The sequence below is a fragment of the Poecilia latipinna genome, unplaced genomic scaffold (genome assembly GCF_001443285.1).
Source record: "Poecilia latipinna isolate Pla-1442-1.1 unplaced genomic scaffold, P_latipinna-1.0 Scaffold2353, whole genome shotgun sequence".
NCBI classification, from domain to species: Eukaryota; Metazoa; Chordata; class Actinopteri; order Cyprinodontiformes; family Poeciliidae; genus Poecilia; species Poecilia latipinna.
In genome coordinates, this window is record NW_015114969.1 from 42,198 (window position 1) to 62,846 (window position 20,649).

The 20,649-nt window shown below is 38.7% G+C and overlaps 2 protein-coding genes and 1 long non-coding RNA gene across 5 annotated transcripts; 2 read left to right on the plus strand and 1 right to left on the minus strand.

Moving 5' to 3' along the window:
- Positions 1 to 1,863: 1,863 nt before the first annotated feature.
- Positions 1,864 to 11,515, plus strand: strip1 (striatin interacting protein 1). Of its 2 annotated transcripts, none has more exons than XM_015018976.1 (20): positions 1,864 to 2,006; positions 3,514 to 3,583; positions 3,797 to 3,871; positions 3,956 to 4,090; positions 4,595 to 4,715; positions 4,868 to 5,043; positions 5,129 to 5,256; positions 5,341 to 5,523; positions 5,838 to 6,058; positions 6,182 to 6,247; positions 6,823 to 6,886; positions 6,969 to 7,040; positions 7,118 to 7,192; positions 8,231 to 8,328; positions 8,546 to 8,672; positions 8,790 to 8,890; positions 8,991 to 9,057; positions 9,147 to 9,251; positions 9,330 to 9,534; positions 10,310 to 11,515. In XM_015018976.1, the coding sequence occupies exons 1-20, from the start codon at positions 1,893 to 1,895 to the stop codon at positions 10,555 to 10,557; spliced, it is 2,451 nt and encodes an 816-aa protein (XP_014874462.1). In that variant the 5' UTR covers positions 1,864 to 1,892; the 3' UTR covers positions 10,558 to 11,515. The 2 variants fall into 2 exon arrangements, with proteins under 2 accessions (XP_014874462.1, XP_014874463.1); XM_015018977.1 differs by lacking the exon at positions 1,864 to 2,006 and adding an exon at positions 2,053 to 2,928.
- Positions 11,516 to 13,581: 2,066 nt separating this feature from the next.
- LOC106937454 (tripartite motif-containing protein 16-like protein) lies at positions 13,582 to 19,157 on the plus strand. Its single transcript, XM_015018981.1, has 6 exons — positions 13,582 to 14,509; positions 15,308 to 15,403; positions 15,485 to 15,718; positions 15,793 to 15,961; positions 16,912 to 16,974; positions 17,062 to 19,157. The coding sequence occupies exons 1-6, from the start codon at positions 14,054 to 14,056 to the stop codon at positions 17,610 to 17,612; spliced, it is 1,569 nt and encodes a 522-aa protein (XP_014874467.1). The 5' UTR covers positions 13,582 to 14,053; the 3' UTR covers positions 17,613 to 19,157.
- LOC106937455 (uncharacterized) lies at positions 14,213 to 15,832 on the minus strand. Of its 2 annotated transcripts, none has more exons than XR_001422398.1 (3): positions 15,742 to 15,832; positions 15,560 to 15,631; positions 14,213 to 14,296 (listed from the first exon to the last, which is right to left on the minus strand). It is a non-coding gene; the product is annotated as an uncharacterized LOC106937455 (long non-coding RNA). The 2 variants fall into 2 exon arrangements; XR_001422399.1 differs by having other exon boundaries at positions 15,732 to 15,812.
- Positions 19,158 to 20,649: the final 1,492 nt, after the last annotated feature.

A 20,649-nucleotide genomic window follows, 5' to 3' on the forward strand; every position in this document is an offset into this window, starting at 1 on the left:
AAAACTTTGTTTCTAATATTTCTACCACCTAGTGGCCAAATATAGCTCAGTGCTGCTGTAATGTTTTTTCCTTTCACATTTATTCACAAGAGACATTCCATGAGAGGGAGAAGAAGTGCCCTGATCTTTAGTAATATCATAGTTCCTGTCTACCACAATGAATAGTTAAGATTATAATGTTTGTTTCGGTTATGTTTTCATCAGCTGAGGGCATTTGCTTAATCTGTAAATATTTTTCTTACAAGATCTATTTCATCTGATTTTCAGCATCATGTTTAATCACAATATTTTTTAAAAATGCCCTTTTTATAATGGTACTAAATAAATATTTTAGGAGTTTTAATACCGTGTTAGATTCAACTGACCTGATAAAAGTATGTTTAGTGATGTATATTCCACTTTAATTCTGCAGCAGATAGAGCAGTCTTTAAAAAGTGATATTTTTCTTTAGACCTGTTTCAGTACGGGTTTTATTTTATGCATCAGATGGTTTTGATCCATTTTTTGTACAGGAAGAAATTTTTTTTAAAATGCTTTGCAAAAAACAAAACAAAAAAAAAACTTCTTTACAGCCAGTTGTAACCAAATCTTGCTTTGTGTCATCTTACAAAATCCTCATAACATTTGCCTCTTTCTAACAATAAGCCATAACTTGTTAATTTTATTATTTTTGGTAAAGCTGCAGAGTTTGGTGGTTGTTGTCCTGTCAAAACTCGTTAACATATTTCAGTTGCCTGCATCATATACTGCTGTACTTTGTGATGACTATACAACTGTCAATTTATGTTTAGTATACTTTTAAAGTCGTAGTAAACGCGTACACTGCGGTTTCACCCTTTAGAAATCTTCTTCTGCAATAAGATATAATTACTGTTAGTGTTTTCAGCTGATGTAATCTTTTAATCAGCCGATTTGAGTCCGTTTGACCCATTGTCTATTGAGGAATAACAGAGCTGCTGTGAAGTGCTTACTTGTTTGCACTGACAGCTTTAATGGTATTAGATTCAGGGACACTCAAAGGTATTGGAGAAAGTGAGTGCTGTAACCATGGTGACTATTGGTTGACAGTGCCTTGTGACTCATTTAATTATTTGTATTTAAAACAGAGTATTGTTTCCTCCAGAGTATGACAGCTATGCACCAAAACCCTCATCATTTTGTCAGTATAAGGGAATTAAAATTTTCTGCATTAGCATCCCAGGGTAACTGTTTGATCTTTCTCATAAATGTGAATAATTTTACACACTGTTAACATGTTCAATGTTTTGAAATTGTAGATTTTCCCATATTATTTATTGTGAGAGCAGATAGTTTTATTCTCATTGAAGCACCTGAAAAGGTATCTGTAATCATTTTATCTGCTTTGACTGATTATAACCACATTAACAGTGTTTTATAATAGACACAAATGAATGTGAATCCCAGCTACCGTCATGTCGAGTCCCACTGTGATTAAAAGGAAAATGTTACATTTGAATTAAAGATCCCTAAATCATGTAATGTCCTGCATTTAACACAAACTGTAGTTTAGTTTGAATGATTTAATAAATCTGCATTCTGTTCAGCATCTGTCCTCAATAAATGGTTCATCTTGAAAATTGCCTTACTTCTATTATTCCCCCCCACACAGTCTGTATAGACATTTCTACAAGTGTCAAAGTGACCCTCATGTCACTTTTATTAGTCGTAACTACAAAACTGTATGCAGTATTGGTGTAAAATTACTTGGTAAAAAATTATTTGTAATTTATTTTGAAGTATTTCAACATTCATTTTGAGAAAAGAATGTTGAAATACATCTTTTTGAGAAATCATGCGATGCTGACGTCAGAAGCAAACTCCCGAAGATCCCCTTCCATCTCGCGAGAGTTTACTTCACTTGCAAATGAATTATGGAGGTCGGTGGGAATGGTGGTGGGCTTCCTGTAAACAATAAACAGAGAGCGATGCTACCAAATAAAGGAGGCAGAGGCGAATTCCCTCGAACTCCAAGGAAAGACTCAGAGGTACGAAGAGAGAAAAATGTTCATTGTCATCATGGTTTTTCAGAGATAAACAAACTTAGGCCTTTAGATGTGTTGCTGCTTTAGTAACGACAGCTAACTCGATCTAGTTGGACTATCTGGTCATTTTAATATCGGAATCGAAAAACTTTAAGTAATTTAAATAGGCGACAGCTGTGTGTGTCGTTTCAGTCATCGGCTTTTAAGTAATTGATACCGTTTATTATCGGTGTTTCTGATGTTAAATGCTAACTAGCTGGTGTTAGCTAGCTGCTATTGGAGGCCCTAACTGCCATGAATCAGGCTAGCTTCACGTTTTACGTCCTTTTCTACTGTGGCACCTAATATAGCAATCTAGTTTCATATCTGTAAGGAGTACAGGAAACATCGTGGGTAACCTTTATGTGAAATAGTAAAATATAACGGGATTATTGTTACATCTATCAGAAACTACTTCCCTAGTTAGTAAGGTCTGCAGAAGTATGGTAATTTCATTCAGGTGTGTGGCAAAAGGGAAACATCTAAACCAGTGTTTGCCCACCTTTGTCCATGAGGCACACTGAATTGGATGTTTTAGATGTTTCCTCTGCTTTAACACATCTGATTCAGATGAGGGCTGTTCAGCAAAAGCCTGTTAATCAGCCATAAAATGAAATCAGGTGTTATGAAGCAGGGAAACAACCTGAAACATGAAGGAAATGAACCATTAATACTAGAGTTTTCCTACCTCTGGTCCTCAAAACCCACTGCACTGCTTGGTTTAGGTTGTTTCCCTTCTGCCACACAGCTGAATTTAAATGAATATTAACACTTAATGCACTTGATGAGATGCTGAGAAGGGAATGCAATCATGTTAATAAGGTGCACTGGACCAGAAGAACTATTTAAAACGCGAAGAGACCGTCTGTGAGGACCAAGGTTGATGGTATGGAGTGAGAGTTCTTGTTCTGATCCATCCCCTGAGTGGTGGTGTTGAAAATGATAGATGTTGGATTTAGTGAACACACGAGTAAGATGATTTCAATGTCACAGCTGATAACTTCTTGATGTCAGTGCAGTTCTCCAGCTGCAGTATAGCAGACAGAAGAGCCCTGCCAATGATGGCGAGAGGAGCTGAAAGATTCACTGGAGCGTCCCTATCCTCTACCCAGGATCTCTTTCAGATCCGCTGCAGGAACCGGCCTCTGAACATTGTCACACTCTTTCCACAAATACTCTGAACTGTTATCATCGGCTTTGTCAAAAGCAGAACCAGCAATCTGCTGCAAAGCTTTCTGCCTCATGCTGAGCTGCTGTTAAGATCATAAACTTTATATTATCACACGTACTTTAGATATATTTTTTTAATCTTGGTGTTTTGTCTCTTAAATTTCTTAAACATCCTTTGAAGGTCTTTGAAAAACACTCTTGTGTGCTGTCTGGTACACTATATAAAAAAAAGGATAACAAACTGATTTCTCTTTGGAAGCCATCCATCAGATTGATGCAAGCTGCTATGTGTTGTTCACAGGGCTTGTCTGAGTCTCCAGATCTTGAGTTTGAGTATTCTGACACAGATAAGTGGGCTGCAGAGCTGTCAGGTGTGTTTGCTGTGTTTTTATTGTCTTTTTATTTTAATGCATATCTTAAATTGAAGCACTCTGGTCACTTTGTTTTGTGTAATAGTGTGCAATGCTAATAAAGATAGATTGATTGATATTCCATAAATCTCAATGCCTATTTTTTCAGCACTGAAAACTTAATTTTACATATATTTATAGCTTTTTAATTATAATTATTTGCAAATGTTTCAGAGCTCTACAGTTACACTGAAGGACCTGAGTTTGCCCTTAACAGGAAGTGCTTTGAGGAGGAATTCAGAGCTCATGGTGCGTATAGTTATTCCCCAAACTACCATTTATAAATTGAAGGTATTTCCATAGTGTTACATTCTCTGTTTGTCTGGACCTCAGTCTCGGATAAGAAGTGGACGGACCTCGATGCCGCCCAGCACAGAGCGCACGCCATGCGTCTGCTGGACGGCCTGGAGGTCATTGGTCGTGAGAAGAGGCTAAAGGTTGCCAGAGCCATCCTCTACATGGCTCAGGGTCAGTGCAAGTTGTTTACATCGTTTGGAATAAAAATATACTCGGGCTGCAACTAGCTATTGTTGGAATTATCAATTATTATGATGATTAATCAATCAGATAAATTCTGTAGGTTTTTTTTATTTACGATCTTAAGCTTGTTTTATACAAAATTAGAGATGAAAAAATGCAAATAATTCAAGAAGAAAAAAAAACATTTTATTGCCTAAAATACAACAACGTTCCTTTAGTGAATGGTTGATTATTTGTAGCGAAGAATTCATCTGCAGCTAAGAAAATACTTCTCCAGTCATGTGAAAAGCTCACACCTTCCTGCTTAACTTAGCATTAATACAGAGTAGGACTGGCTCATTTTGAATCCATGCACTCTACTTACAAATTAATAGATTAATAATTAGTTGACAATAATTTTCATGACTGGTTAATCACGATTAATCGAATTAATTCAGCCAAAGAACATCTGTATTTTTTTCTCTGCTTCACGTTGGTGTATTTGTTTTTCAGGAGCCTTTGCAGACTGCAGCTGTGAGGCTGAGGTTCAGTACTGGATGAGATACAACATATTTCTGCTGCTTGACGTCGGAACCTTCTCTGCTCTGGTGGAACTTCTCAACATGGAGATCGAGTACGAGCAACGACTGTTTACCTAACCTGACCTCCGATAAGCCGAATAATAGCTGAAAATAGAGCCCCGAAAGGAAAAAAGTCGGCGTTTCACGAGGCTTTTAGTAGACATATGTTCCGCTGAATAACAGCAATCTGCTTCCTGTTGTTCAGTAACAGCGCTGCCTGCAGCAGTGCGGTGAGAAAGCCGGCCATCTCCCTCGCCGACAGCACCGACCTCAGAGTTCTGCTCAACATCATGTACCTGATGGTGGAGACGATCCAGCAGGACGACCCAGCTGACAAGCCTGAATGGAAAATCATGAAGGAAACCTTCAGAGCTGAGCTGGGTAAACATCTTCAGAAGAGCTGCCGTCATTTTAAGGTTTGAAAAAGTCCCATGGAAGCTAATTGCAACTTGGTGATAAAATCCAGGTTCGCCTCTGTTCAACAACGAGCCGATCTCTGTCATGCTCTTTGGAATGGTCACCAAGTTCTGCAGCGGCCATGCCCCACACTTTCCCATGAAGAAGGTGCTGCTGCTGCTGTGGAAGAGCATACTGGTGAGAGAGGAAACCCATCCAGGCTGCTTCTGGTACGAAGAGACGCGTCGTGCTGGAAAATCCTTCTTTCTCATCTCGTTTCAGTTCACGCTGGGAGGGTTTGAGCAGCTTCAGAGCATAAAGGTCTGCAAACGCGAGGAGCTGGGTCTCCCTCCGCTCCCAGAGGACAGCATCCGAGTCATTCGCAGCATGAGGGCGGCGTCTCCTCCGGCATCTGCGTCCGATCTCATCGAGCAGCAGCAGAAACGAGCTCGCCGAGAGCACAAGGTAGACACCGCCGCAGCTCCGAGAGCGGACTTTAAGCTGAACCATCTGGACCGGAGGTTTCCAAACCGCTTGTTCAAAAGGTCCACATCTGATTTCTAGATGAGATCAAAGGTCTGGAGCAGTTAGTAATGAACAAGTACATTTTTTTTCTTCAATTTGTTTACGATTACCAAGCAAAAAGAGTGACGCTGTAGGGATAAACTTAAAAACTTTAAAATGTTACAATACGTTTTAACTTAATTACTTGTCATTCCTCTACAAACACAAGAACTTTCTTCGCCTAAACATGTGAGTCCTTATGTTTTTTTCCTCAGGCGCTGATCAAGCAGGACAACCTGGATGCCTTCAATGAGAAGGATCCCTACAAGGCTGACGACTCTCGTGAAGACGAAGATGACAACGATGACAACGATAACTCTCTGGAGCCAGAGACGTTCCCTCTGGAACGCGACGAGGTGATGCCTCCACCCATTCCTCATCCTCCGTCAGAGAGGGTGTCCTTCCCTAAAGGGCTACCATGGGCTCCCAAAGTCAGGTGCAGCACAGACATTTTAATTCATGTCACTTACACGGTTTTACCCCCCAGGTTTACAGCTTCTGTGCTGAGTGTGCTTTTCACGGGACATTTCTGATGCTATTAATGTTTTTTATCCAACAGGGAAAAAGATATCGAAAACTTTTTGGAGTCCAGTAGAAGTAAATTCATCGGTTACACACTGGGAAGGTGAGTTTGCTTATGTGTGTGTAAAAATAAAGTTTCCAAGATGCAGACGTGTAAGGCTGAAGTGATTGATTATTGAAATAGTTGTCAACTAATTTATGAATTGATTAATTAACTGGAGTATACAGACTCACTCAGAGCAGTAATCGATCCCAAACTGTTCAAAAACTAAACACATTTTGCATTTAAGGTGAATAAAACCTTCATTTTCTGTAAATACGTTCTACTCAGAACTACTTACGTGACGTAGTTTTAGCTTCACCTAGTTTAAATTCTGTAAAATAAAATCTATTAAGCACATTTTGTTATCCAGTTATTAATTCTTGTACAAAATGGTATTTTACTAGTATTGTATTATAATCGTATTTTAGGCAATAAAATGTTTATTTTCTAAGAAAAAAATGAATTTAACTATTTATTTATTTGCATCTTTTAATGTATTTCTAATATTGTATAAAAAAGGATTGCTTAAATGAAAAATCTGCAGAATTTGTCCAGTTAATCAAATAATTGATTACTAATTTAATGTCTTAGTTGCAGCCCTCCAGACATAATAAAGCTGTATTTTTGCTCCGCAGTGATACGGATACAGTGGTTGGTTTACCCCGGCCGATTCACGAGAGCATCAAGACGCTGAAGCAGGTGCTGCAGCGTGATGTGTGGAAGATCAGCATGTATGTGGCTGGGGTTGATTGTTTTTAATATTTTCCTCCCATTTTTACAGCATAAGTATATTTCCGTAGCAGAGGTGCAGATGGCAAAGGAGGAGGAATACCAGAAAACTCCGCTGTCTGTGGTGAGTGGGAGTGACATCTGTAATATATTCTGTTGTACAGTTAATTTCAACATGTCTTCTTCATTTCCTGTGTTCAGGGTGAAGAGGAGGTGGAGATGTGTGCCACCGAGCTGCTTTATCAGGGGATTCTTCCCAGTTTGCCTCAGTACATGGTGAGTGCTTGCTGGTTCAGTTTTACTTCATGTTTAAAGGTAACCTAAATGAGAATTAAACGTCCTTACAAAGGAAAAACAATTAAATTTATTAGCCTTTTAAATAGCTGATAAGAGTCCCTTTAAACAGTCAATTGTATTTATATTCTTTTTGATTCCTTTTTGCATCTTTTTATTTCTTCTGGGTCCATTTTTAACAAAAGGAAACTGCTAATGCTCTCCTTCCCATCAGCAACAACTTCCACACCGAACAGTGTTGTTGTTTTGTGTCGTCTTGTGTAGCATGAGTGTGGCGCTTCCACTGATCTGAAGATAACACAAAATTTTAAGTTTCTGGCTGTTCATTCACTTGTCAGACCTGATCAAGATGAAAGTCTTAAAACTTTTGACCAATAGCTGTTTTTGTTTTTCAGTGCGTTTGTTCCAAACCCGACTCAAGCTGGTATCAAATATTTAGCATAGATTAATAATATCCTTTATTGTCCCACAATGTGGAAATTTCTGTTCAACAGCAGCAAAGTGACAGGCATTCAAAACAAGTAGATAAGTCATAAAGTAGAATAAAGAATAAAAAATGTAAACATAAATACCATGGCGTTATTCAAAATAATGTCCTTCAGTTCAAGAAATATGCAACCGAGTTGGTTAATTTAAAAATTTACAAATCTGCATGTATGTTTGAGCATTGTGCTACGTTACCGTTGGATGTGCAGAAAAGATGTTTTGTTTGTCTAATAATTTAAAGTTGTTAGTAAAGGTTTATGGGTTAAACGCCAAAGAAAAATTGGGTCGTATATGGTGTTTGTGGCCACCAGGGGGTGCTGTGAACTCTGTATTCCCTTGATATTCTAATATTTTTAAAATGATGGCAGCACAGTATTTGCAGCACAAACTATTGACTTTGTATTGTTTTGATTTGAAGAATATGAAGGAGCTAACTTCACTGGGGTCATTTGCGAACATTACATTTAGCTTAAACTTGGAAATGTAAATGTTTTGTTCGGTCACATTTCACCTCCTTGCCTCTCTGATCGTCAGATTGCGCTGCTGAAGATTTTGCTCGCTGCCGCTCCGACGTCTAAAGCCAAAACAGACTCCATTAACATCCTGGCAGATGTGCTGCCGGAGGAGATGCCGTAAGTGGACTGAGCACTGACATAACCCGACTTTACTGACAAAATGAGCAGACATCAGCGGGTTTCTGCAGACATATGGGCACCTAAATTAGTCTCTGACATGATCTGATGACGAGCATCTGTGGAGGCAGACAGAGTGTGGTTGAAAGCAAAGTTAAAGTTAATGTTATAGCTTGAGAGGGGTTCAGCCAAACTGGAGTTTTTCTGCTTGCTGCAGGACGACGGTTCTGCAGAGCATGAAACTGGGCGTTGATGTGAATCGCCACAAAGAAATCATTGTGAAAGCCATCTCTGCCATCCTGCTGCTGCTTCTGAAACACTTCAAACTCAACCACGTCTACCAGGTGGGAACACCTCCGATTTGGTTTCTGGTATCTGAAATTGTGTTTTTGATGTGAGGAACACTCTTTTCATTTTAACAAAAGGATGTGTTTTTTGTTTTTTTTTTCTTTTTAAAATAGTTTGAGTACATGGCTCAGCATTTGGTGTTTGCCAACTGCATCCCGCTCATCCTGAAGTTTTTCAACCAGAACATCATGTCTTACATCACAGCTAAAAACAGGTACTTTTATCTGTCCTTTTTAGATATTAAGCACCAGTCCTGTTGACTGGAAGCTTCTCAGACCAATAAACTATTTCCTTTAATAATTTTTTCTCATCAGCATTTCAGTGCTCGACTTTCCGTACTGCGTGGTCCATGAGCTCCCGGAGTTAACCGCAGAGAGTTTGGTGAGTTTTCTCACTTAAGTCGTAGCTTTAGCAGCTAATTTCAGCACGATGTTGGCATTTAGTTTCACCTTGAACAATTGCCGTCTCAGGAAGCGGGAGACAACACTCAGTTTTGCTGGAGGAACCTATTCTCTTGTATTAACCTGCTCCGAATCCTGAACAAATTAACCAAATGGAAACACTCCAGAACAATGGTGAGTCGGCGTCACACTGAACTCAACCAGATGTGACCCTGAACACACGTCCTTACAATCTCGGCCGTTCTCCTCCAGATGTTAGTGGTGTTTAAGTCGGCTCCCATCCTGAAGAGGGCGCTGAAGGTCAAGCAGGCCATGATGCAGCTTTATGTCCTCAAACTGCTCAAAGTGCAGACCAAATACTTGGGGCGACAGTGGAGGAAGAGCAACATGAAGACCATGTCTGCCATCTACCAGAAGGTGCGGCATCGCCTCAATGACGACTGGGCTTATGGAAACGGTGAGTGTTCATCTGATTTTAACCAAATTTTGATTTTGTTTAGTTTTACTCAAATGTATTAATATATTAATATGCCAGGTTGGCTTGTTTCTATAGATGTTTCTTTTCTTTTTCTCATAACACTAATTCTAAATTTTCCAGCTGCTCAGTTAGGGATAAAAATAATTCAGTTAGTCAATACATTCCTGAAAGTAACATTATTCTCTTACTTTTACGTGTTTTTATAGTTCCTGGCAAATTACCACGTATTCCTCAAAATGTCAGAAAATGGTTAGATTTCAGAATAAACACAATAATAGTTTACATTAAAAGTATTTAATGGTTTCTGTGCCAATACTTTTCCCCTCTTTTTGCTGGCGGATAAATTACTCCAGAAGTTATTGCGATAAACGGTAATATTGTTGTTTTGAGACCATTTTCAAGTAATATTATGGTAATGGCATCATAATGCAAGGACACATTCTCAAAGTTCAATAAACTTTAAATTCTAATGAACATTTAACACTGGAACTGGAATACGTTTTAAATATCCAGAATAATTAAACAAAACAACAGCAAAAAAAAAACCCAAAATGTATTATAAAACCAAAATTGTTCGTCAAAAAAAGGTCTAATTAGCACCAGAATGACGACTTGTGAGAAAAATGCTAAATGACGCAAATGGAAATTATTGAGCTCATTGTAATTTATCATGCGATTAACTGATTTGTTGCTTATCGCGACAGGCCCCAGCCGAGTATAAATCAGACTAACCCTGATCTGTTTGCGGTGTCAGATCTGGACGCCCGTCCCTGGGACTTCCAGGCCGAGGAGTGCGCCCTGCGGGCGAGCATCGAGCGTTTCAACAGCCGCCGCTACGACAAGAGCCACAGTAACCCAGACTTCCTTCCTGTGGACAACTGCCTGCAGAGCGTCCTGGGGCAGCGAGTCGACCTGCCCGAGGACTTCCAGATGAACTACGACCTCTGGCTGGAGCGCGAGGTCTTCTCCAAGCCCATTTCCTGGGAGGAACTGCTGCAGTGAGGCTCAGCGCTGCGGAGCATCTTTGTGTTTTTAAGTAAACGGTTCCGGTCAGGAGTTCAGATAAACCTCAGACGGTTTTCTCCCTGATCAAACAAACTCTTAGCGCAGCATTATGTTACATTTTCTGGTGGTTGGATTTCCTTCAGAAGTTGGGACCTGCGTGGCTTTGTAGGTCGCTTAAGCCTCCGACCAAGTGCTTTCTGACGTAAGCTTCTGCCTTTTAGACGTTTAGTATTAACGTGAATCAACGTAAAAGGGAAACAAATAAGATCTTTTTGTATTAAGGTTCCTCAGCTTTTTCCCCCCACTGCTCCCATTTTATAAATGAATGACTGATAATGGTTCAAACCCTCATTCTTCCACTTGCAGGTATTTCTCTGTGTGCCTGTTCCTACTTAACGAGGTCAGTAAATCAACTGGAAGCACTACATGACAATTTATTTTAATTCATGTAATTCAGAGTAACTGTTCTGTATTAATGCTACAGTTCAATTCAGTCTTTGAATAATCAGGCACTGATTTGAATAATCAGGCACTGATTATTCAAAGTATAAATTCATGCATTCTGTCGTCTGAAGGCTGTCTAATTTTTTAAGATTGTTTTTCGTTTGAGCTCTGACTTCCTGCCTCAGCTCTGGGACCATCGATCGCCATGGAAACCTGACTGACCAACAGACTGAAGCAGCTTTAAACTTTTATCCTGAACTCATTTGTTACTGTCTGTGAATAAAAAAAACATTCATGGCTTCTGATTTCACTCATTGAACAGATTATTTGAACTAAAACGGAAAAATACATGTTAAACTTAAATCAACAATTCTTAATTTTTTTTAGTCATATTTGGTTGTAAGGGTGGTGAAGAAAATATAAATGCATGTAAATTGTGTAACCTATTTATCATGACTGTCTTTGTTTTACATGGACTTAAATAATGTAATAAAATTATACCGTCGCTTCATTTTCTTCCGTTTACTTTCTGACTGTGACCTAGAGGAGTGGAGAATGCAGCCTCTTTTAGTACTGCATATTTGATGTAAACTGATTAATTGTTCAGCAGCATTGGCTCTAGCAGCTGTTCAGACAGAAATACTCTTAACAAAAAAGAAACTGTAATTTAAAAGATTCACATTAAAGGGTAGCCATACCCTTTAATGTGTGTGATCCCCACAGAACATTTAATGTTCTGTGGGGATCCTGTATGTGTAAATGGTGTGTTCCTCTTTTTTTGTGTTGGGTGGGTTTATGTTGGTGTTTAGGCAGGAAGTGGTCCAGATCTGGCAACCCTGAAGCTGCAGAGCAGTGTTTCTCAAAAGTTTTTTGGACCACTTACCCCATTTAACAAACAAGACCACCTCACTTGAAATTTAACACAGCTTAATATATACAACCTGAAATTAAAATATCAGTCTCTTAACGCACTTATTGTCATGCACAATTCTACTCAGGGCATTTTGAGTTGTTTGCATAGTGTGAAAAGTGGTTTCTAAGCTTTCCAATTATGTGAAACATATATTTGATTTTACTTTGAGCTAAAAAAAAAGAAGTTCTTTACTACTAAGTGTTATGTGCATGTATAACACTTAGGCCTATTTGTATTTTAGAAGCACAATTAAAGAAAAATCGACTTGATTTGCTTTGGCAGAAACATAAATCTTCTGCACCATAGAGCCGTTCAATTATCGAATCGCTCATGAACAACGACTATGAGACTGTTTTAGCTCCATACACATCAATACTGTCATCAGTGACATATAACTTGGCTGTACTTGTTTTGTTTTCTTAATACCGGTATCTTCAACTTTTCTTTTGAGGGGCCCGGTTTTAAGACACGTATCCATTATTATTTTTTAGCCAAAATCATTGGTAAGCCAGCTGTGGCGTCGCACCTTGAGCTGACGTCACGGCAAATGAACGGTCTTGTACATGCAGTACCTTGCCGATCTCCATGGGGCACCCGGGAGCACAGTTTTAGAAAGACTGCTGTAGAGTAAACAAAACCAACTGATTCTGCATCATTAAGAAATGCTCCTAAACTAACCTTTGCACAAGCATATAACAACCGGATCCAGACATGATTTTACTTTGAGCTAACTGTTTTTTTTAGTTTGTAAAGGGAACTGGAGAAGCTTCAATAGTTTTCTTTCTCTAGCTGCGCTGTATCTCTGTTAAACATCTATGTTTCCTGTCACCAGGAGCAAAATTATCTACCCACTAACAAAATATAAATGTTTTGTGTCTCACTCAGGTGTTATCTTTGCATTCAGTTTGGGTCAAACGGACAAGGCCAGAGGAATTTATTATACTGCGACAAACCGAGCTAAGCTTAAACTTTAACAAAAAGTTGTTAAGTCAGTCACTAATTTGAGTAAGAGTCAGGCAGGAGGCATGTAGAGATACCAAAAGGCATTAAGATCCTACATTTACAACAACAGAGTTTCTTTAGTCAGAGGCTTCTTTAGGGCCAATGTAATACTGACCGCTAAAGGAAGGGTCTGTCCTTAGCAAAAACAAGGCTTCAGCATCTACAACAACTCTGAAGAAAAGTATGAGGTACAACACCAAGTAGATTCATTACTGTACTTAAGTAATTTTTTCATAGATCTACTTTATTTAAGTAGATTGAATTGTGGGTACTTTCAACTTTTACTCCACTACATTCCAATAACTTGCTACATTTACGTCACATTGTGTTTTTTCGATTTATCAGTTTGAAAGTAATCAATGAGTTCTGAATTAACTGGTTCAAAAAGTGACTCTCGGCTCCAAGTTATAGAAACGGAGTCAGGAAATTAAAATATTGTTCATTACTATCCGACTACAGAGATGAATATTTTTTAAGTGTGGAGTTGATGACAAACTTGAAGTGAAATGCTAGGTGTGTCTAATGCCCCTTTTGGTTTTGCTTTATATTAAATAAAAATGCTCACAATCATTCTCTGTCTTATTTAGCGTAATGGGACTTACCTCTGCTTTCATTTAATAAAATTCTGATGCACAGAATCAAAAGTCCAAGCATAAACATTGTCATGGAGGGTAAACACAACAAAAACATTTATTTTCTGTAGCATTGTTCGAAATGGCACAACACTATTGATGTATTAAAGAAAATATACATACATAGGCACTCGTTGCAAGAGGGAATACATTCGACAAGTACTTTCACTTTCAATACTTTATTTTCAAAAGCAATAACTGACTTTTGCTCAACTAACAATGTTTATGTGGTACTTTCACTAGGCTACATTTTTGTCTGTTTATTTGTATTTTACAAAGTAAAGTATTGAGTACTTTACTTTCACCACTGCTGTCTTCAGAAGTCCTAAGTAGCAGGTCTCAGAGGTTTGTTTGGAGAAGGTTAATGACATTCAAATGTTTCAGTCACACCCTCTTCCACTTTGAAACAGACCAATCATAAACAACGCACCTCTGAGTCATTTTTGCAGAAACGAAACGATGCTTGTGTAACAAAGCGCGCCTTTCCTTCCTCATCGCAAACATGGCAGAGCCTCACATTCCCGTCAGCATAAATCACCTCTCTTGTCGAATCTGCACAAAGCTTCTCAGGAATCCCACCACCATCCCCTGTGGACACAACTTCTGCCGGGAGTGCATCGAGTGGTATTGGGACGGGGAGCAGAGGGACGTCAGCTGCCCTGAATGTGGACAGAGGTTTCCCTCCAGACCCTGTTTGATCAGGAACACGACTCTGGCTGAGATGGTAAGAGACACGGAGAGGGGTCTGAACAGGAAGAGGAAAGAAGAGGAGTCAGCTGAGGCCCAGCTGAAGAGAAGCCGGAGCAGCGCCACAGAGAACACTCTGTGTTGGCTCCACAACAAACCTCTGGATGTTTACTGCTACACAGACAGGAAGATCATATGTGCTGACTGCGCTGCAATCAGGCACAGGGGGCACACGTTTGGGCTGGTGATGGAAGAGCGGAAAAGAAAACAGGTACAGGAAAACCAAGGAGTCACTGTATGACTGCTCAGCTGTTCATTTTAAACCATAGAAACTCTCTGGTGCAAATTTTTACAACCGCAGGCACCAGGTATGGTAAGCAGTCAGGAATTTAGTTCTGTTGTAGACTAAATTAAAGAAGCAAATTATATGTTTGATTACTCAACTTGTTACTAACAGAATTAACTCTTACGGTTACCTAGTGTGCAGAGTAAGTCGTTACCTTTATTCAATTACATTTACTCGAGTAACTGTTTTTCTTTTTAATTATATTCAGAAGGAGTTTACTTCACTGCACTTTTTACTTTTACTTGAGTAATATAATGAAGTAAGGCTACTATTATTTGAGTAAAATTTCTGTATACTGTAACCTGTGAGTAACTTTACTGAATGAACAGACATGTTATAACCCAAATGTCACCAGATACACACACAAAGACCTTTAGTTCTTGTTGAAGTGAGACTTCTTGTTTGCACAATTGTTATTATTCTAACATAATTTTTTATCTGCTTTATCTTAAAAAAAGATATATATATATATATATATATAAATTTCATATTTCATATTTCATATATATTTCATGAGGAATATGAGAAGATCAACTGTGGCTGTGCTTAAACCTGTGGATTGAAAGTTTTTAGATGTGGGGTTACAAAATGAAACCCACATTTCATTATGTAAGTGAAATATGGGTTTGTGGCAGTGTTTGCATGAAATTTGCATGTTAAGCACAGCTAAAGGGAGCACTCACTACTATTTTACAGTAATTTCTGTGACTGGTGTAATTTAAGGATGAGGTGAGGATCTTGCAAACCAAACTGATGGCGACGCTGCAGGAGCAGGAGAAACAGCAGCAAAACATGAAGAAGAAATTTAACCAGATTGAGGTGAGGAAATCCTATCGGATCATTGGTACAACTGTTAACAGGTTCTGAGCTTGGAAGGATTTTGATCTGTGTTTAAAACAGGAGGAGGCCAAGAAAACAAAGGATGACTGTGAAACAGTCATAGTTGAAGTCATTGATTGCCTTCAGAGACATTACCTGTCTGTGAGGAAGCTGGTTGAGGATCAGGCGGAGGCAGCAGCAGCTCAGATCAACGTTGCACTTCAGGATCTTGAGACGAAGATAGAGGAGAAGAAGAAGATGTATGATGAGCTCAATCTCCTGGCACAGAGTGACAACAGTGCCTTTTTTCTGCAGGTATGACACTGACATCAGTTCACCTGTATCATGGTTCTGCATCACCTCTGCAATAAATGTTTTTCTTCTCCCAGGAATGGCCCACTATGCAGAGTCACTGTGAAAAAGTCCTTCTGCTTTCCTGCAATGAGAGCTCAGAGGACCAACTTTCACAATTTGAAGTTACAAAGAGAGCTATAGAGCAGATCGGGAGGAAGCTGGAGGACTTCTGTCACCAACAATTTGCTTCAAGCTCTCAATTTTGTATGTGTAACAGCCAACGTGGAAGTATTTTATCAGTTTCTTAAAATCCACACTTTGCACATTGTCGCACTTCCATTCGAGTCTCAACTGCTTCTAAAAACAGCCCAAGTGCTTATAAAAACATCTAGCCGTTCTTTGGTAATTAGTTAATGTTTAGTGTCTGGAAAATAAGCCGTTTCAAATACTTCCCGATTATTAAGACACATTCAACGGCCACTGCGCCGTTACCTAGCAACCACAGGCCCTCCCCTAGCAACTCAAGCAGAGCCCAGCCCTTCACCTAGCAACCCAACTCTGCTGGTTTACCGCTCGCTGTATGCGCTAATAGCTATTGAAAGAGACAAGTGTTTTGTTGTTGACTTACTATTTAGAAACCCTTTGCCACATTCTTGTTGGTTTTACAGGAGGCACTTCTTCTGCTTCCGCTAATTTCCTATTTGTTGGCAGCCATTTTTATGTGCGAGTGTAAACATGACTTTGGGGGCGTGGCCAGTAGCAGCTTATTTTGATTTAAAGTGATAGGAGGCCTTAAAATAGTTCATTCTGAAAGGATCTCAAAATAGGTAGAACTGAGTAGACCAAATTCTCATTTTATAAGAATGATTTTGTGCAAAACATATATAATAGGTTTTGTAGCCTAATGACCTATCATAACCTGTTAAAGGAAACATAGTAAGGTCACCTTTACAAAAAATTAAAATAAAACTTTTTTTTTTTTTTGTCAAAGGCTATGATGATGAGGAACCAGTAAGGGAAAGAAACATGGAGGATCAGCAGCAATGATGTCAATCCAGGGCTAGTTTGTAAAGATTCAGTTTTTGTGTGTGTGTGTTTGATGTTGTAAACTTTGTATTGTTTTCCTTCCGGTTCATAAATACGGACCACTTTATGCTGACCTATCATACAAAGATCTGCATCACATATTGATGTTGTTTAATGTCTCCTTGTAGCTTTGACTGGAGAAGGTTGGAAGGAGACCGTGGAGCCTACAACTAGAGAAGACTTTCTGCAGTGTGAGTTTATGTTCACATCTGAATGTTTCCAACTCTCTTTCTATCTCTGAAAGTCCAATTTTACTCCTTTGCCTCTGGTTACACCAGATGCCTGTGACCTCTCTCTGGACCCCCAAACGGCTCATAAGGACCTGATCATCTCTGCTCAAGACAAACAGGTGATCAGGTTGTCTGCCGACAGATGCCAAATCCCAGCTTCACCTCATCCAGGGAGGTTCATCCATCGTTACCAGCTGCTCTGCAGGGAGGGCCTGCAGGCCGAGCGGTGCTACTATGAGGTGGAGCTGGAAGGAGACAAGGCAGAGATCGCCCTCGCGTACAAAGGGATAGACAGGAAAAGCAAAATGATGAAGTCGGCGTTTGGGGCCAATGAAAAATCCTGGAGTCTCGATGTCTCTCGGACTTACTCTGTGAGCCACAGATCAGAAAGCGTTAAGCTCTCGCAGGAGCGCAGGGGGAAAAAGATCGGAGTTTATCTTAAATTCAAGGAGGGAACTTTGTCTTTCTACGAGGTGTCGGATAGCATGAAGTTTCTGTACAAGGTAGAGACCCATTTCACAGAGCCGCTGTATCCAGGGTTCTGGCTCGACAATAAATGCAGCATCAGGATCTGTGATTTGAAGCAACACAAGCATTAGATGTTCAGACATTTCAGATCAAAATGTGGTTTCCATACAGAACAGCAGCTCAGGCATTGTGCTCTGTGACTTCATGATGGTTTGACATTTCTTCTTTGAGGGTAAAAACATAATGCACCGATACCAATAATATACTTACTATTATTTAGCCTATTTCCTATTTTATTAAAGCTTCCTGTTTTTGGTTATTGTTCTCTGGATGGTTTTGTTTGGTGTTCATGTAGAATAAACTTCAGACTTGTCTGAATTACATGACAGATCAGGTGGATAAAGCTGAATGATTTCCTTCAGTATCTGTCACAGATCTGGGGTTTTTGGGTTTCATCTGTGTTTGCACTTTAACTATGTTCTTATTCTCTTTAGCCCATTATCTCATATGTCTCTTCCTTCCTATGTAAATAGCTGTAGTAGTTCCTTGACCCCATGATTACCTCTGTGTGTGTCTGTTGTTCTGCTGAGTTCTCTGTAAGTGTTTTTCATAAAATCATTTTCATCTAATGTCTGCCTCCGTTACGTTGTAGTTTTGATCAAATTGAACAAATCATGAAAGTATCAAACTAAAAATTCACAATTCAAAAGTTACATTATACAATTGCAGTTGTCAACTATGAATAAAATAATCACATGAGAGAAAATAGTCTCAATTATTCAAAGGTTGTCTCATCTTGTATCCAAGTCTAATGAGAAAATATTTATCTCATTGCAGCTATCGAAATAAGGCCCCAGTGTGAGAACCAAAGCTTTAGAAATGGCTTTCCGATCATTTCCAGACCGATCTAATCTTTTTCTGATCTTTTTCTGATCTTTCCTTTGATTTCTGTCAGTCGGGACAAGATGTATTGTGTTTTTAAATCTTTTATCCTACTTCAAGTTGTCAGACAGGTTCTAATTAGGCTATGTCTTTATTCTACTGGTGAGGCAGGAATCAGCTATCAAACATGAACAGTAAAAAAACTGGTTAATCACATTTAATTCACAATATAACAACGAAGGCAGTTATATTTTCACATAATGCCAGGCATTATTTTCCGTAGCTTTTTTAATTATTTGAAAAGTGTATGTTGTATTTACTCCGATTATCTTTGATAGTAACATTTCTTTGATCTGAAATGTGTGACAAAGGAAAAAGAAACTCTGTAAGTGGACACTATTTCTTTTAAACATAGCTGTGTAATTGTAAAAATGAATTGATTATCTTTATTTTATTTTCTGTCTGCTATAAAATGTTGTTTGGCTGAAATACATTTCTTGGTTGCTGGTCATGTTTGAACCACCATTCAGGCCTTCAGAGATCTACTTAATTAAAATAAGAAACCATTTAAATCTGAAAAATGCTTTTAAAAGCAGCTTTTAATTAAAGTATTTGACAAACAAACTGCCTGTTTGAAGTGTGAGACTTCAATCTAATATCAGATTAAAATTTGCTTTTAACATCTGTTATTTGCAATACCTTTATGCTTCATTTTCTTTAATGTCTTGTATAGCACTTCATCACCTTGTATACAAACAAATTTGCCTTTCCTTTATTAAATGTGCCATCTTTGAGCAGAGGGTATGAATATCTATCACCTCCGTGTATCTGCTTTTTTCTCTCTTTAATAAAAGCTTAAGTTATTTGCACTAAATAAGTCATATTACCACAAGACTGAAAAAATAGATTCTGTTGCCTACACTAGTGATTTAAAAATGTTTTCACATTTTGATCTGATTTGTTTTAGATAGATTAGTCAATGAGTGCAGCTCCAAAAGCTATAAAAAGCTACAAAAGCTAATTTCTCCCCAGCTGTTGTGACCCATTATGGAGGTAAAAAGAAACAAACACAGCAGAGGTACGTTTACTCTTTATTTACATTTTATATAGCTATGTTTCTAAGTTTTACACCACTTGTGAATCATTCATCCATACGACTGAGAAGAAACAAAGAGAGTCTGTAAAGGGATGTTTCTAAAGTGTCTCCAGTACAGATAACACCTGAAGTGTGAGCTCAGTAAGGCCCTGCACACACCAGTCTAACTCTACACAACACACACATTTATAAATATAAACACACACACATTCAAGTCTTAATTTCTTACAGTGTGTCCTTTCAGCCACAGTTAATGTGCTGTTAAAATGACAAGATATTGCTTTTACACTGACCTAAAATTTACTGCTACAGTTAATAAAATAAAATAAACACCAACTTTATTTGCTTTCTGGTGAACAAAGTGCATCAGTCACATTCATTTTTACTTTTTGTCACTTGTTAAGACGTTGCTATACTTCACATGAATAAAAACCTTCAAAATAGTTTGGTGATTTGGATGCTTACATGACACACTCACACACACAGCAGGAGGAATCCGACTCATGGCAAGTAAAACTACACACAAAAACACGACGCAGGGTTTACAGCCGCACCAGCAGTCATTGATCATAAACCTTAAAACATTTTTGACAAGATGAAAATGAGACTGCTGCTGTTTCTTGGCCCGCCACTAGCTGGCAGAACCACCTGCTGAGAAAGAACCCATCTGTCACATTACTCTTACTCGGATTAGTTTTGGAGAACAATATTACCCAAGATATTGGATTGAGATAGTGGAGAATAACTCAGAGTTAAACAAAACGATAAAATCTTCCTTATGAAGGTGTCGATTCTCCTTGGAGCTGAATGAGAATAATATGTTAGAACAACAAAGATTTAGTCAGGCTAAGAGAAGCATTGAATACGTATGGACTTGCAATACTCTGAAGAGCCGCTGGGTGTCAGAAAAGAGCCGTCGACGTGACTTTTTAAGCATTGGAGGCGTAAAAACAAAACATATTTCTGAAGTTGCTGTCCTTCCAGTTTCCTGCCTAACCATGCCGGTGTATTGAATAACACGTGGTCAAAATGTGTGTGAAATTAAGAGCAGCCGTTCTGGATGGTGCATGTTTACTAAGATAACCGAGGGGGAATTCAGTGTCCTTCTCCATCAGCACCAAGTACTTTACTTTTCTTTATGTTTTTATTTTTTATTTTTGCCAAATTAGTCTGAATGAGAATATGAGTAA